General features: G+C 41.3%; 1 protein-coding gene across 1 annotated transcript in view; it reads left to right on the forward strand.

Moving 5' to 3' along the window:
• The first annotated feature begins 1,439 nt into the window (after window positions 1-1,439).
• Window positions 1,440-17,578, forward strand: part of LOC114053852 (tudor domain-containing protein 15-like) — a 28,273-nt gene continuing 12,134 nt past the window's right edge. The window contains exons 1-6 of the mRNA XM_027876967.1: window positions 1,440-1,478; window positions 1,523-1,597; window positions 8,823-8,876; window positions 8,950-9,063; window positions 9,375-14,526; window positions 14,566-15,621. Of these exons, the coding sequence (XP_027732768.1) occupies window positions 1,440-1,478; window positions 1,523-1,597; window positions 8,823-8,876; window positions 8,950-9,063; window positions 9,375-14,526; window positions 14,566-15,621 (6,490 nt within the window). The remainder of the gene's footprint in view (window positions 1,479-1,522; window positions 1,598-8,822; window positions 8,877-8,949; window positions 9,064-9,374; window positions 14,527-14,565; window positions 15,622-17,578) is intronic.

The raw sequence follows: 17,578 nt of genomic DNA on the forward strand, positions 1-17,578 counted from the left end.
AAGGAGAAGAAGCCCTGAACTTGAGGAAAGTACATTTCAAACAGGTCAGAGTAAAATGATCTCAAGTCAGCCTAGCAGGATGGTAGACCCTTAGGAAAATGAAATTCTCAAGTGATAATGGGAAACAATTCCAATGGAGGAGGGAAAATGAGATTTGTCTGAAAGAATCAACAGGTCAGGGCTAATGGCATCAAGCCCTGGATCGCTCCAAAGTTTCCTGGAAGTGATTTGTAACTAGGAAAAGGGGTTTAGCCAGAGCATCCACGCCAGAAAGACCCACGAGGAAAAGAAGATTAATTGTGCAGATCATGACAAAGTTAAAAGTCACTGCGGCCCAAATGGACAAATGGACAAGCCGTCCTAGAGAGCTCGTCCACCAGGATGGACGTTTGGGAGAGACAAGACAGATGAACCCATAGCTAAGAAGAGAGAGGAGCTGGAGGCTTGCCTTCAGGAAGCACAAAACTCTTTTAATGACCCCCAGGGTTCCTGTGAAAAACTCAGTATCCACATTCTAACCGTTGTGTGGCAAAGAAACATGCAAGCCGAGAGTCTTAAATTTGTAGAGTATTACCCAGCAGAGAGCTGAACGGTACAGGATGTAGCTAATGAAGAATTTCAAGAAGTGTAACATCCAGAATGCACTGGGAAGAGGCATGAAACCGTAGGACAGAGCTCCATTCTGCAAAGAGCAAGAGGCCAAAGAATATAGTTAGTTCTCAACAGCCAGTAGGTGGTGCAGTGGGCAGAGTGCTGCCCCTGGAGTCAGGAATCCCTGACAATGAGAACAGTCCAAGTAGAAGCCAGGAAATCCATGAGACAAGAAATTTCAAAACGAAGTCAAAAGACTGAAAAAGTAGAAAATGTAAGTATTGCATAGGAAAATAATGACATGGGAGTCAACCACCAAGACTGAGAAGAACTATATGACACAACCATGAAACACTCTACAAAAATAACGAAACCTTAAATGGAGTGATAGCAATTCCTAATTGCTGGGCTGTACCAATATAATAAAAACAGCAGTGCTGCCTGAATCAAATTACTTATCAAGGTACTTCCATTCCAAACTACCAGAAGATTACTTTAGTGAGTTATGGGGAAAAATACATGAAGAAACAAAAAAAAGTCAAGATCTAGAGAAATGATGATGAGAGTAAGAGGGAATGAGGCACAGTAGTGTCAGATCTCAAACTGTATTCCAAAGCACAGAACTGGGTCATGCTCAGGACTCTCCCCAGAGCCCACCACCTGGGCTGAGGCTGCTGTAATAAGATTAGAGAGTGAGGATGGGAGAGAGTTGGATTGACTGATTGGGGCTTCACATTGAAGGGGAAGGAGCTAGTGACCTGAGGCAGTGATGAGGGATAGGAGGCCTTGATGAAGGTGGAGGAAACAGAGCCATCTAGAGGATGATGGGAGGTTAAGGATAGAGGAACATGAGAGTCTTTGAAGAAACGGATGCCACGTGGGTGATGGTGAGATCCAGGGTGTGACCATTCCTGTCCATGGCTCCCACCAGGGGAAGGAGCAGATAATGTTTGAAGACACTGAGCACTTGGGACACAGAAACATCGGTACAGATACTGTACAGGGGGTAAGGGCAGGATGGGGTGGGGAAGATGAAGGTGGTGAAACTGCTGAACCCTTCAAGAAAGGAGGAAGAAGTGCTGGGGGCTGGTGGGCACCAGCCCCAGTGACCGGGAGCTGGATTTTTGTCGCAGACACAGCATTATTTTATGGTACTTAGGCTTGACTTTTTTCCCCCAAGTGATTATTCTTCATGCTGTGATCAATACATGATGGCTGAATATTTAGAGAAATGTTGCTTGTAGGTTTATGATCAGGCTGGCTCTGCTCACAACCACTTGGCTTATTTCTTACTCGGTACAGAGGGCTGGCCTTCCATATAACTGTAGTCTCCTTCTCCTGATAGGCTTTAGAGTAGTCGTGGTTGCCAGTGTTTCTTGTTCCATGAACCCCTTTCAGTGACGAGATGAGCCCTGCAGGGTAACCTCATATTCTGCTAATCGTGTTACTTTAGATTTAATCATTAAGTGTTTATAAGAAATAGGGGAATTTTTGCACCTTAAAGCTCCAAGTTAACATTTATTATATAATCATAATTATAAAATATAAGCTTTTGTTTTACCTGTAATTATGAAAACTATAAAATTATAAAACTGATGATCAAATAATTATGAATGTTTCTGTGGGACATTCTATAAGAATTAGAAGAAGTAGTCTTGTAAGACCTCATGTGCTTACTGTTATCTACAAGAGTCAATATTCAATTTATTTTACAGAGTTTTTGAATATAAATAACCTTTTTAATGAAGCAAATTACAACATGGAAGATGTTTAACAAAGTAATACATAAGCTTAATTTCACCGTTGGACTAAATTTTAATTTGTGCAGAAGTTTGCAGTATTTGGCTCAACATTAGACAAAGAATTTTAACTGTCTGCATCGAGTTTGTTTCTGTATTTTGATTTAAAACAAGAATCAAAGGAAAATACTTGCTCACCCAAATATGATGGGATATAGTAGGAAAATTTTCTAAGCTTTTTTGCTAAGAAATAGAAATGATTTTTAAAAAATTTTTACTCTTGTAACCAGTTGATGAAAATAGTTACAACGTAAAAGATTAACTTTTCTACTGTCTCATGACAAACACAATATTAAATGATAAATGTATTTAAAGTATAGTTGCCTGTGTTGCTGTTTTTTTTAAAGTATTTCTACATAAACTAACCTTTGTAAGGGAAAAATTTCCTCAGATATGATCTCCCTCCACCCTCATACCAGTGGCTCACTGGCTGTATTCCCAGAGAAACTTCACTGAGTGCCTGACCAGGGCTGCCACTCAGTTAATTTGAAAATCTACCAGTGAGAAGGCTAGTAACATAAGCAAGGGTAAGTTGAAATCGGACAACAGCTTTAAATGCTGCAGTGAGGACCAGCAGAAGGTTTGTTTCTGCAGAACGTTTGTCACGGTTCACGGTGGTTTCAATGTGACTTGGAACGTTTGCACACCCAGCATGTCGGGGCTGCAGGAATGCCGGTGCTCCTCATGTGTGGGGTCACCTGATGACACAGCTGAGGCAAGATGCCAGTCTTGTGGGTGGTGGGTGTGCACGTGCTGACCGTCCATTGGAAATTGGTTTGTGCTGCAGCGTCTGACCCTTGACAGGTGCAGAAACTGTCTGAGCATGGTGCACGTGCTCAGAATTGGGTAGAGCTTGATATCGGCGTTCTGGGATCACCAGAATAATTTTGTGTGTGATTGTGACAGTCTTGGATCATTGCTGAAACAAACATAGACTGCTTCAAACAGGCCCGTGCTTGTTACCACAGATGTTACCACATATTTGTAACTGAATTAAGGCAATCACTGACTGCTTTGGGTGCTGTTAAAAGTATTTGACTTTTGGCATGATCTCCTAAGGGGCTCCTGGACCCACCAAAGGGAACCTCTGGTTTAGGGTAAACATTTTGAGGTTTAGGTAATTCAGCTTCTCCTGTAAGACCCTGTAACCCACTTGCTGGTTGTTGGAGAAAGTCAGGGGTGAATTTATTGTTTGTAGACTGTTTAAAATGATGTGACTCTTAGGACCTTTCCCACCACTCTTCTACAGTCTTCAGAAGTACAAGGGAGCCACACAGCATTAGGGGCCCTTTTGTATTTTTCTTTTTTTAGGGGTTTCCTTAACCAAAACCCTCCTTACCAAGTAGCTAGGCTATTTAGCTTGCAAACTGGCTCAAGATGTTCCTGGGGCCATACACAAAGCCTTTCTAGTATGGTCCAGCTCACTAGCATTTCAGCTTCATTGGCATAACTTTTGTGAGTAGACAGTTACTTCTGTGTCACTTTGGAGACATCAAAGTTTGTGAATGACTGGTCACACAGCTGGGGGAAGGAGGAGAGATGGCTGATGGGGGGGATCTTTTGGCTTGAAATTGAAGGAGGCTCAGATCCATTGGATGTGCCTCCTGTAGAACACTGAAGGGAGGAGCAGATCAAGGATCCCGTGGGATGGAGAGGGACAGATTACCATCCACCTGAGTGGAGGCATCTTTCACAAATCCATTTGTGTGTTCATTTCGTTCAAAAGCTTTTTCATTGCCTGTGTTCGCAGTTGTTTATTTTTGTCTCTTGCCCCCTTCTCCTTTTCTGTGTCCGAAGAAGACTTGAATAATCTTAGTTTCAGCAAGTGAAATCAAGCAAGCATTTATGACCATGTGTCAGGAGTAGTGCTGCACACTGGGGTTACAAAGACAAAGGAGGGTCTTTTTCCTCAAAGAGACAGGAGAGACGGGCTTGAGCTGAGTGTTAAAGGAAGTTGGGGCAGCTGAGAAGCCAGGATGGGGCAGGGTCAGGGCCTTCTAAGCATGCCAGTATAATTCTTATATCTTCCAAACATGCTAGTATAATTCAATAATTCTTCGAACAATGTTGCTATTACTATGTACAGTGTTCTCTTGGGTCTGCTCATTTCACTTTTCATTGTTGCATGCAAGTCTTTCCATGCTTTTCTAAAATCAACCAGCTCATCACGTCTTATAATACAGTAGTATTCCAACACAATTCTGTATTATCTATGCCACCTTTTGTCATAATGTAGTTTCCCTGTTTATCTTTAATTAAATCTATTTTAGCTTTAACTTAGTCTGAGATAATTGCTACCCCTGCCTTTTTTTTTTTTACATCACCTGAAGCATACTGAATTCAAATCTGTCCCTTTATTTTTACTCTATGTCTGTCTGTCATTTTAAAATGTTTCTGGTTTTTAATCCATTCTACTGTTTCCATTTTATGGATGAGTTCATCCCATTCACATTTAGAGTTATAGTTACTAGTTCTACATCTCCCACCAATCTATTTTTTGTCGCAGTTTATCCTTCTCTTTTTACCCTGTCTCCTTAAATTTCTAATTCCCTCTCTAATCCCACACTCCTTCTAAAAGTCCCTCCCTTATCCTGTCCCCTCACCCTCCTGTTTCTCTAAGTTAAGACTTTTACACCATTCCAGAAGTGTATGTTTCCCTCTTTAACCCAGTTCTGGTGAGAATAAGGTTCAAGTTTTACCATGTCCTTTCTTGCCTCCACTATAATAGTTCATCCTTTCATGCCTCGTTTGTATGAGATAATTGCTGCATTTTACCTCTTCCTACCCACTTTTATTTTTTAGGATCTTCCCATTGTACTTGATTCAACCACAAACCCGCCCTTTCAAGCTACCCAAATAATGATAACATTCTTTTTTTTTTAATTTTTAGTTTTCGACATTTACTTCCATAAGATTTTGAGTTTTAAATTTTCTCCCCCTCCTTCCCCTTCCCTCTTCCTAATATGGCGTGCAATCTGATCTAGGTTCTACTTATACGTTCCTATTAAACATATTTTCACATTAGTCATGTTGTAAAGAAGAATTGGAACCAGTGGGAGGAACCTGAGAAAGAAGAAACAAAACAAAACAACAGAAAAAGAGAGCAAAAATAGTACACTTCCATCTGCATTCAGACTCTAGAGTTCTTTCTCTGGATGTGGATAGCATTGTCCATCATGAGTATTTTGGAGTTGTCTTAGTTCCTTGCATTGTTGAGAAGAGCTAAGTCTATCAAAGTTAGTCATAGCACAATGTGTTTTTTCTGTGTATAATGTTCTCCTGGTTTTGCTCACTTCTCTCAGCATCAATTCATATCCAGGTTTTTCTGAAGTCTGCCTGCTCATCATTTCTTATATCACAATAGTATTCCATTCTTGTTCAGCCATTCTCTAATGGATGGGCATTCCCTCAATTTCCAATTCTTGGCCACCACAAAAAGAGCTGCCATAAATGTTTTTGTACATGTGGGTCCTTTTCCCATTTGTATGATCTGTTTGGGATACAGCCCTAGAAGTGCTATTGCTGGGTCAAAGGGCATACAGTTTTGTAGTCCTTTGGGCATCGTTCCAAATTGCCCTCCAGAATGGTTGGTTCAGTTCACAGCTCCACCAACAATGCATTAGTGTTCCAATTTTCCCATACCTTTTCCAACATTTATCATTTGTTTTGTCTTGTCAGCCAATCTGATAGGTGTGATGTGGTACCTCAGAATTGTTTTGATCTGCATTTCTCTAATCAATAGTGATTTAAAGCATTTTTTTCATACGACTATAAGGAGCTTTAATTTCTTCATCTGAAAACTGCCTGTTCATATCCATTGACTATTTATTAATTGGGGAATGACTTGTATTCTTATAGATTTGACTCAGTTCTCTATATATTTTAGAAATGAGGCCTTTATGAGAGATACTGTCTGTTAAAATTGTTTCCCAGTTTTCTGCTTCCCTTCTAATTTTGGTTGTGTTGGCTTTGTGCAAAAACTTTTCAATTTAATGTAATCAATCATTTTGCATTTCATAAGTTTCTCTATCTCGTTTGGTTATAAATTCTTCCCTTCTCCATAAATATGACAGGTAAACTATTCCTTGCTCTCCTAGTTTGCTTATAGCATCAGCCTTTATATCTGAATCATGAACCCATTTTGACTTTATTTTGGTATATGGTGTGAGATTTTGATCTGTGCCTAGTTTCTGCCATACTCTTTTCCAGTTTTCCCAGCAGTTTTTGTCAAATAGTGAGTTCTTATGCCAGAAACTGGGGGTCTTTGTGTTTATCAAATAGTAGATTACTAGAGTCATTGACTGCTGCGTCTTGCGTACCTAGCCTATTCCACTGATCCACCACTCTGTTTCTTAGCCAGTATCAAGTGGTTTTGATGATTGCCGCTTTATAATACAATTTAAGATTTGGAATGGCTAGGCCATTTTCCCCTGCATTTCTTTTCATTAGTTCTTTGATAGTCTGGGTCTTTTGTTCTTCTAGATAAAATTTGTTGTTATTTTTTTCTAGTTCTATAAAATAATTTTTGGTAATTTGATTTGTATGGCACTGAATAAATTAGCTTAGGTAGAATTGTCATTTTTATTATATTGGCTTGGCCTACCCATGAGCAACTGATGTTTTTCAAAGTATTTCGATCTGACTTTATTTGTATGAAAACTATTTTATAATTGTGGTAGATTCCCAAATATTTTATAATGCCTACAGTAACTTTAAATGGAATTTCCCTTTCTGTCTCTTGCTGTTGGGCTTTGTTAGTAATATACTGAAATGCTGATAGTTTATTTAGGCTTATTTAATACCCTGTAGCTTTGCTAAATTTGTTTATTATTTCAAGTAGTTTTTTTACTCGATTCTCTAGGATTCTCTAAGTATATCATCATATCATCCGCAGAGAGTAATAGCTTTGTTTCTTCTTTGCCTATTCTAATTCCTTCAATTTCTTTTTCTTCTCTAATTGCTACAGCTAACATTTCTAGTACAGTATTGAATAACAGTGGTAATAATGGACATTCTTGTTTTACTCCCAATCTTATTGGAATTCTTCTAGCTTATCCCCATTACACATTATGCTTACTGATGGTTTTCAATAGATGCTACTTATTTTAAGGAAGACTCTATTTATTAGTAAGAGCTACTTACTTCTTACTCTACCATCTTGGCTCCTGGAAGTCGATAACATTCTTAAGAGTTGTAGATAACATTTTTCCATATTATAAGTAAATATTTTGACCTCATTAAATCCTTTAATGTTTACTTATGTTTCTCCTGAATCTGGTAGGTGAAATTTTCCATTCAGTTTTGGTCCTTTCTTCACAAATATCTGAAAGTCCTTTAGTTCATTAAATATCTTTTTTTTAATATGTACAGCTTTGCCAGGTAAGTTATTCTTGGTTAGAAGCCCAACTCATTTGTTCTTTAGAATATAATATTCCATGTCCTTCAGTCTTTTAATATAGAAATTGCTAAATCTTGTGTTATCCTGACTGTAGCTCCACAATATTTAAATTGTTTTTTTTTTTTCTAATTGCTTATAGTACTTTCTCCTTGACCTGGGACCTTTGAATCGTAGCTTTGATATTCTTGTGAGTTTTCATCTTTGTCTCTTTTTGAGTGATGGTGGTTGGATTTTTTCAATTTTTATTTTACCCTATCATTCTAAAATTTCAGGGCATTTTCCTTAATTTCTTGAATTATAGTTTTTAGACTTTTTAAAAAATCATAACTATCAGATAGTCCAACGTTTCTTATATTATCTGTCTTTCCTTGATCTGTTCTCCAGGTCAGTTGTTTTTCTAATGATATGTTTCACATTCTCTTATAGTTTTTCATTCTTTTGATTTTGTTTTATTATTTCTTGGTGTCTTATGAAGACATTAACTTCCCTTGCCCAATTCTAATTTTAAAGGAGTTGTTTTCTTCCGTGAGTTTTTGGATCTCTTTTCCCACTTGGTTGATTTTCTTTTCATAATTTTCTTGCATTGCTCCTATTTTTTTCCAGTTTTTTTCTCAGCCTCTCTGACTCGATTGTTAAAGTCCTTTTTAAGCTCTTCTAAAAACTCTTTTTGGGCTTGTGACCATTTTGCTTTTTAATTTGAGTTAGAAGTAGCTGTTTTAAGATAACTTTGTTATCTTCTGAGTTTGAACTCAGATCTTTTCTGTCACCATAGCAACTATCTATGGTAGGGTTCTTTCTCTTTTGCCTTTTTTCTTTTTTTTCTGTTAACTTTGTGTTAGAGTTCTGCTCTAGTCCCAAGGTGTGGGGGAGATAATATCTCAGGTTTCAGGGTTTTTTTTGCTGTTCTTTTCTGAACTTCACCCAGGAGCCTGACTTCAGCTACTCCTCTCTGCCCCTGAATCATGACCAGGTCCCGCAGCAATGCTGTCACAGTAAACCCTTTTGCTCTCTGCACTCCCTCCTCCCGCTGCAAGCTTCAGCACGCTGCTCTGCCCTGGACCAAAAGCAGGGCCTTTGCTGTCCTGCAGGTGCCCATAGCCAGCAGGCTCCCCTCCTTGTGACCACTTTCGCCCATGTGTGCTTGCTCTTCCTTGCCTACAGCCACAGCCTAGGACTGTATCTCATAAACGTACCTGGGCCTGGTGTCCAGAGCCAGTGCAGGGCTGTGTGATCTTCCCCGGCCAGCTGTCTGACCCCCCCGTGCTGTCCTACCCTGTCAGTGAGGTGAAAGTTCTGAAGCTGAGGCAGTCTCCCAGCACCTGCCCCCGGCTCATTTGTTGATTCCACCACACCTACATGGAAGTCAAAACTATACCCCGAGAGACAGGGTTTTTCCTAATGTCCTCCCAAGCTGTCTTAACTATTTCTGCTGCTCAAAGTTCACTTTGAGGCATCATTTTACATTTTTGTGGGGGAATTTTCGAGAGCCAGGGAATTTCCTGCCTTATTCTGCCATCTTCCCAGAGTCTTCTCTCCTAAGTTGACTTCTTCAGAAACTAATTCCTTCTTTAATTTTTGCTTTACAGACAATGAATTCTAAGCCTCTGTTCCCACCATCCTTGGGTGTGGCTCTGAAGATCTGTCATATAGAATGTCTTGCCAAGGAAATTTTGGTGAAGTTTCAAGGAAAATATGATGTTGAATGTGAGTTTGACTACCACATATTGCAGAGTGAAATCCAGCACATTCCCAAAGCATATGATAATGTTGGTGTAGGGGAGTTTTGTTTGGTGGAAGAAAGAGAATCTGGAGAATGGCATAGAGGACAAGTAGTAGAAAATAAAAACCAGTCCTATAGAGTATTTCTCATAGATTGTGGAAAAGAACTGAGAGTCAGTGCTACCCACGTGGCTTCTGCAGGTGACAGCTTATTTGAGCTACCTCCAAGGATAGCAGTTGGTGTCTTTGCCAACATACTCCCTCTTGGGGAGAAGTGGTCTCCCAAGGCTTTAAATTACTTCATGTCATTAGTAGGACTCCACGTGAAGGGGCATGTGCAGGCCATTCTGCCTCATCAAATGGTTCTTCTGGAGGTCCCAAGAATCATCTCCGAGCTTCTTGAGCTACAGTTAGGAAGGCTTGTTGATGGAGATTCGTTTCATCTTATTATAGAAATGCTAAAAGAATTTCCCCCTAATCCCTCTGGTTCCCAAATGCCGGATCTGCCGCAGCAACAACATAAAAGAGCCGGCTCTTCATGTAGTAATAATGAGATTTCCCCTAATTATCAACACGTCCTAGATAATTTGCAGCCGTCTCTGTCCGTGAACTGTACGGAGAGCGTGAAGATCGCTTCTGCAGTCAGTCCCACCAGATTTTATTGTCACTTAATGAAGTGGTTACCAGAGCTGGAAAGCTTAACAACAGCAATGTCTTTGCGCTATGAAGCAATCAGCAGAGAGAGAAATCCTCCAAGTGACAATTTTGGACTGCTTTGTGTTGCCAAAAGGAGAAATAGGAAGTGGTATAGAGGGGTTCTCCAGCAGCTCCTGCCCCACGACCAAGTGAGAATTTGGTTCATGGACTTGGGCAGCAGTGAGGCTGTGCCCTCCCGGCATGTGAAGAAACTGAAGCAGGAGTTCAGTGTAGGGCCATTATTTTCCTTCCCTTGTTCTCTGTCACATTTCAGCAATCCAGACAAAGACGTAAGGAATTTTCAACTGAAGTTATTTAAGCGAGCTTTGTTAGGGCAGATGGTGTTTGCACATATTGATCAGTTCGATCCTGAGGAGCGTTTGTATTATGTGACTTTCCATAATCAAGAATTTGTGATGAGCCCTAAGAACCTGCTGCATGCAAACAGGTGCCCTCCGCCACATAGTCTGCGCAGCCCGATATTGGAGGGAGAAAGCCCTCAGCCTTTGGGAGGCACAAAGCCCTTCCCCAGTAACGGTCCTGAAGTGGAGAGCTTTCCAAGTGATTCGGCACCATTAAACTTTGCGCTGGAAAAAGACCCTTTATCAAAGGTGGCCATACGCTGGAAGACGGTAGAAATGAAGGTAAATTCTGCTTATGTGGCTTTCGTGGAGTATGTACTTAACCCATCCAATTTCTGGGTACGCACCAATGATCATCAAAACAGATTCCAGGACTTAATGAAGAAGATAGGAGAATTGTATGATTCTTGTGAGAAGGAAGAAATGATTCTCAAAAAACCAGAGCCTGGATTATTTTGTTGTGCTCGGTACAGCAAGGACATGCATTTTTATAGAGCTGTCATCACTGAAGTTAATGGTTATAAGATTAATGTTTACTTTTTGGATTTTGGAAATACTGAATCTGTACCATTTTATGATGTAAAAACTTTGCTGCGAGAATTTTGTGAATTACCGGCACTGGCTATGTGCTGTTCGCTGGCTCACGTGTGTCCCACAGAAGATATATGGGTGAAGAAAGCAACGGATTTTTTTAAAAAGACAGTGTTTGACAAAGCGCTCCTGCTTAAAGTTGTAGACAAGAAAAAGGACAAGTATGTTGTTAACGTACAGTGCATTGAGGCCTCTGGGAAAGTTAATGTTGTTGGTCTTATGGTGCAAGCTGGTTATGCAGAATATTGGGAAGTAAAACCAGAATGTCTTCCAAAACTTGGAACAGATTTTTTAGGACCAGATTTAAAACCTGAGCACAACATTGGAGTTGCACAAGCCAAGCCGCCTCTTTTAGCCATATCTGGCCACGGTTCTTCGAGCAAGTCGGAATTCTCAATTGCTGCCTTTGCAGGGTCAGAAAGCCCTTTTCCCAGAAATCTAGGGCATGTGTCTGGGGCAAGTGAGCCTCTCCATCCATACAAAGAATACGTGTTCAAGCCTGGAACCGTTATTGATGTTAAATGCTCATATTTCTCTTGCCCTGGAGACTTTTCTTGCCAGCTGCAGAGTAAGTTACCAGCCTTGATGGTGCTTATGGAGCAGATGCAGAAGTATTACGGGACCCATAGTGACCCTTATCAGGCCGGGCAGGTCGCCTGTGTTGCCCGGTACGTGAAAGACGGAAAGTGGTACCGAGCAGCTGTTCTGATTCAGGTGTCCCCCAGAGAAGTGGATGTCATCTTTGTCGACTATGGAAATCAGGAAAGAATCTTAATTAAAGATCTTCGTGCCATTAACCCAGACTTTCTTACTTTAGAGGGCCAGGCATTTAGATGTAGTCTTAACAATTTAATTGAACCCATTAATCCTGAGTCATTCAGTTGGACAGCGAAGTCTTGTGTGGATTTCGGAAACTTCATTTCTTCCTATGACGGACTGTTGACTTGCATCATCTACGCGTTGGTTTTAATACACCCAAATTGTCTGTGCAACATAGTCGACTTGCAGACTCCATTCATCACTGCCCGAGAATTTCTGGTCAGCTGTGGCTGTGCCCAACACAGCGCCTTTCTGAAGTCCTTGCCAGCATCAGTGAGCCTTTACAGCTTCTGTTATTCTTCTTTTAACTTAAAAATTGGAAGTGAAGAAGAAGTATGTATATCCCACATCCAAAGTCCGAAAAAGTTTTATTGTCAGCTGAGGAGAAATAGTCGAAGTCTGGAGATAGTAACAGCAAAAATTGCAGAGATTAATAACCTCTCAAATTATCCAAAGTTTGATGGCAAGACAAGATTATGCTTGTCTAGGTACTTTGAAGATGATTTCTTTTACAGAGCAATTGTATCTCCTGTGGATTTATCATCCTATTTACTAGCATACTTTGTGGACTTTGGAAATAAACAAGTAGTAGAAGGAGATAAATTAATACCTATTTTAGATCACTGTCAAGAGTTGCTTTTTACACCTATGCAGGCAATAAAGTGCTATCTCTCAGACCTTAAGGATGTGGACATTCCAGCAGAGATCAACATGTGGTTTGAAGAAAACTTTTTGGGAAAACCACTGAAAGCAGTGGTAGTGTCTAGGGATTCAGATGCCCAGCTTGGCTTAGAACTCTATGATGGAAATCAGCAGATAAATCGGAAAATTAAGACTTTGCTTCAAGTTTATGGGAAAAAATATGACCGAGGAAAACGTGTGGAAAAGTTTCATAAGAAATGTGAAAATAAAATGTTGAGTAGGGCACCATCAAAAGACAAAGCAGACCGCTGTCATTCTTCCATAACTAAAACTAGTTATCCCAGTCATCTTGAAAACAAAGTATACCAAACTGTGAATTCCAGAGATGTACATGTCAAACTTTCAAAATCAACAGCCTCTCTTAAAATTGAGCCGGTTTTAGAAAGCAAGGTGAACCAGCCTTCAAAGGAGGGACTAAAAAATACAAATAGAAAAACTAGCCCTGACTCTGTTTCCCAACTTGACTTAATTAGTGAAGGAACACCAGTGTGTGCTGCATCAGAAACCTGTGTAGCCAGACAGTGCTCACCTCCCGCACTAGCAGAGAATGTGGCCAGACCCCAGATCTCCGACCTTCCTCCTCCTCCTGTCCGCCTGAATGCCAGAGTTAAGGGCTACGTATCTAACATATGGAGTCCAGCAAGTTTCCACATCCAGCTTGCCGAGAGTGAAGACTTGATCTTTAAGCTTGAAAAAGAACTAAATGCAAGGATGGCAGATCTGGACAGAGTGAGTGAATCGATCGCACTTTCAGTGGGAGATCTCGTGGTTGCAAAGTACGCTATTGATAATAACTCATATAGAGCAGTCATTAAGAACATTGTATCAAGGGATTCTTTTGAAGTGGAATTTATCGACTATGGTAACACAGAAATTGTAAATTTGTCCCAAATCCATGAACTCGATAGGAAATTTTTGACTGTTCCTCAGCTTGGCCTGCGTTCTTTTCTTAGTGGAGTAAGATATAATGAGCCTGATGAATTATGGGACAGCAAAACAGTAGCTTACTTTGCTGAAAAAGTAAATAACAAATTAATCTCTTGTGAGTTTTTGAAGAAGCATGAACAAAAATGGGAAGTAAATATTATTTGTGATGAGAAGTGTGTTGTTAATGAAATGATGAAATGGATAGCATGTTCAAAGAAGCAAGAGAAAGTATCAAAAACACCTGAAACTCTCTCTAAAAAAGTGAGTCTGGATATTGATAACAAAGAGAAGAAAAGGTCAGATGAAAGTCAACGCCCCAGAACGTCCTGCTACCAGCCAGCTAAAATCCCGAGTCCCGAGTTAAAGCCTGGACAGCTTGAGAAGGCCGAGATACTTCACGTTTCACAATGTGGAAGCTTCTCTGTGAGACTAAGTAAAAATGCACAAGTGTCCTCCAGCTTGCTTTCCTTGATCGTTAAAGCAGCCAAGGAAAACCCTTTCCTGCCTGTGGAAAATATAGAAGAAGGTTTGGAGTGCTTGACAAAATCCAGAGTCACAGCATCATGGTGCCGCGCCAAGGTGGAGAAGCGTTTGGGAGAGGAGAAGATGCTCGTTTATTTGCTGGACTGTGGCCGCTATGAAGTGGTGCCCTTGCTGGGGACGAAGGAGCTTGACCATGAGATCAGAAGCATTCCCCAACAAGCCGTGCCTTGCAAATGGATTTGGATCAAAAATGCCAGAAAGATGACGTTTGTGTCTACAGCACACTTGTTTGCACACTTGGAAACAAAGATCCTGTTCCTCCGCTATCTCCATGTTGCTTGGGAAGTAGAGATCTTGGTGGATGGTCTGTTGTTATTGGAATACCTAAACTTTAGAGTTAGTCAGAGCGAGGAAACCAAGCAGAATCATTCCGAGATTCGTAGCATGGAGTCGAAGAGCCCCGTGATGGCCTTCAGAGTGAACCCCATTAGGTGGGCCCCTCTTCAGAGTGGCCAACAGTATGGAGGCTTTGCCACGGCCATTTCTGATCCCTCTGACTTCTGTGTGCAGCCGGAGGACTTCTTTGACACAATGACGTCACTATGCAGGCTGCTTTTGGCTCTGCCCGATCACCTACCCACCCTGCCCCCACAACTGGTCGTTCCAGGGTCCAGCTGTTTGTTCCGATACGGGTGGGAAGGCCAGTGGAACAGGGTAGAAATTTCTGAAGTCTCCACTCAGTCTGTGCTGCTTCTGTTTATAGACTATGGGTTTTCTGTCTGTGTTCCCCATTCAGAGTGTGCTAACCTCAAGGTCCTTCCCAAGGAGCTTTCGAGTTTGCCGCGGCTGACTTACCGCTGTGCTTTATACGGTGTACTACCTGCTAATGGGCACCACTGGGAGGATGGTGCGAAAGCTTTTTTTCAAGAATTACTGAGCAAGCCGGGTTTGTTCTTTCAGTTTCAGGAATCCAGCCCTGGGACGAGACTGGAAGTCAAGGTCACACATGGGAAAAGCAGCATAGCAGACCTGCTCGTGGTAGCTGGGCATGCCGTCTTCTCTAAAGAGGCAGCTCGTTTTGTAGCAGTGAATAGCATCCAGTCTACTAAAATCGAGTATAAATTGCAGGGAAGGCACTTTTATCCACTATTAGATAAGGTTTTCCCGAATGAAAGTGTACTTTTGACTTGCACAGGGAAAGAGGGACCACAGCACTGGAAATTTATTCCATGGAAAGATGTCTACAAAAATATTTTTGGGGAGGCCACCCCTAGTACTTGTTTTTGTTCCAGAAACTTAACCCTGAGGAAGAAAGTTGGAAATGGAAAACACAGATCTGAAAGTATAAAGTTTGAGACATGTGAGAGAAATGCATTTTGGGAACAACATAATCACATGACGAATGAACCTAGTTGCATCAAAAATATTCCTGAAAACCTGCCACCAGGAGGAGTATGGGAAACATACAACCTTTGTACCAGAATAAAAGCATTGGACATCGATGAAGAAGTGGTACGAGAAGAAAATTCAAACAGTAAGTGACCATGTTGTTATTACCTAAGTACCGCTTTATGCGTCATGTTTGAGATGTAAAAGTTCACATACACATACACATACACAATATGAATACACACCACATACAAGTCTGACTTGTATAACAAAATTCAACATATAAAAAAATCTGAATTTATGAAGTGGACACGTTGAGGAATGTTTAATTTGTATTATAAAATGAGTCTTCACTTTTCTACAAAGATTTACCATAAAGTTCTTTAAATAATGAGCTCCTCTAAAAAGAGTTCAGTTGAGAAAAATCCCATCTTCATACAAAATATTGAGGAAGGAATCATAAAACATGGCATATCTGTATTTTGTACTGTGACTATACTTCTGTCACGCTGTTTTCTGACTGGTAGCCCTCCTTCGTTGGAGATAATCTTCATTTCCAAAGGAAGTATATTTTAGACTTGTTATGTACAGGTAGCCATTGGGGAGATTGGCTGCTCATTTTGTGTCTCCTTCATAATCACAGGAGTTGAAAGAGAATGGAAAAAAGCCTTTTAAGGACAGATGTGGATAGCTGTGTCAGGAATTTTTTTCCCTCCTTTTTCAGTGCCTTAAACCCCCAAACCCCAAGCCTTTTTCCTTGCTATGTTCCCAATCCCAGAGATGTAGAGGAGTTGCCACAGAGCCAGAATATCTGTCTTCTGGCAAGTGTGTGCCCAAGGATAACTTGGAAGAAAGGAGCTGATCTGGTGCCCATGGGCTCATTGTGCTCCCCTTCACCCCCCCAGTCATTATGGGAGGACAACAGGAAGGAAGTGAGGAGAAGGGGGTTTGGGGCTACCTTTACAGAGAGTGAGGTAGGACAAAATGGTGAGTTAGGGTTAACCGGAAGAACTTGGCTGTTGTCAGTCAGTAAGCATTTAGTAAGTGCCTACTGTGTGCCAGGCACATAGGCTAAATGCTGATTTTGCAAAAGAATCCCTTGCTTTGGGAGGAGCTCACCACCCAGTGGGGGAAGATGACATGTACATACTGTGTACAGATATTCTCTATACAGGATAAACGGGAAATTGTCATCAGAGCACAGGCTCTGACGTTAAGGGGAGTCAAAGCCTGCTCACAGAAGGTGAGATTTTAGCTGGCTCATGAAGGAAGCCAGGTGGAGGGAGAGGGGGTGTTGTAGGTGTGGGGCAGCCAGCCAGAGTGAATTCTCAGGGTTGTGAGATGGAGGGTCTTGGGTTTGTGACAGCACAGAGCTTGGAGTCACTGAGTTGTAGAATGTGGGGCAGGGTAGAGAGGGTGTAAGGTATGAGAAGACTGGGAAAAATGTGGATGGGCAAGTTATGAGGGGCTTTGAATGCCAAAGAGAGGATTTTATATTTGATCTGGAGGTCATAGAGAACCACCAGAATTTATTGAATGGGAGGGGGGTGGGTGACATAGTCAGACCTGTCTTTAGGAGGGAAGGTACGGACTAGCATCTATTCAGCACTTATGTTGTGTCAGGCGTTGGTCTAAATGCTTTACTGATATTCACATTTAATCTTTGCAACAACTCTGGGAAGTCAGTGCTATTATTATCTCCATTTTACAGATGAGGGAGGAAACTGAGGCAGATGCGTTCAATGACTTAATTGCCTAGGGTTATACACCTGGCGGGTGTCTGACTTGACTCTAGGCCCAGCACTCTGTGCACTGTGGTGCTTACTAGCTGCCTCTAAGATCACTTTGGTGGCTGTGGTACTAGTCCAGTTGTGAAGTGACCAGGGCCTGCACCAGGATCAGAAGAGTCAGAGGGGAGGTGAGAGGGGGGAATTTGGGAGATGCTGTAAAAGGTGAAATTGACAGACCTTAGCACCATGTTGGATCTGGGAGCCCAGGATGCCACCTAGTTTGGAAGCCCAAAGGACTGGGAGGAGCCTGCCGCCCTTGAAAGTCACGGAAGGGAAGAGTTTGGGGGCAAGACTGAGAATTTGGTTTTGGAT

Source organism: Vombatus ursinus, unplaced genomic scaffold, assembly GCF_900497805.2.
Source record: "Vombatus ursinus unplaced genomic scaffold, bare-nosed wombat genome assembly UNPS02004184.1, whole genome shotgun sequence".
Classification (NCBI taxonomy): domain Eukaryota; kingdom Metazoa; phylum Chordata; class Mammalia; order Diprotodontia; family Vombatidae; genus Vombatus; species Vombatus ursinus.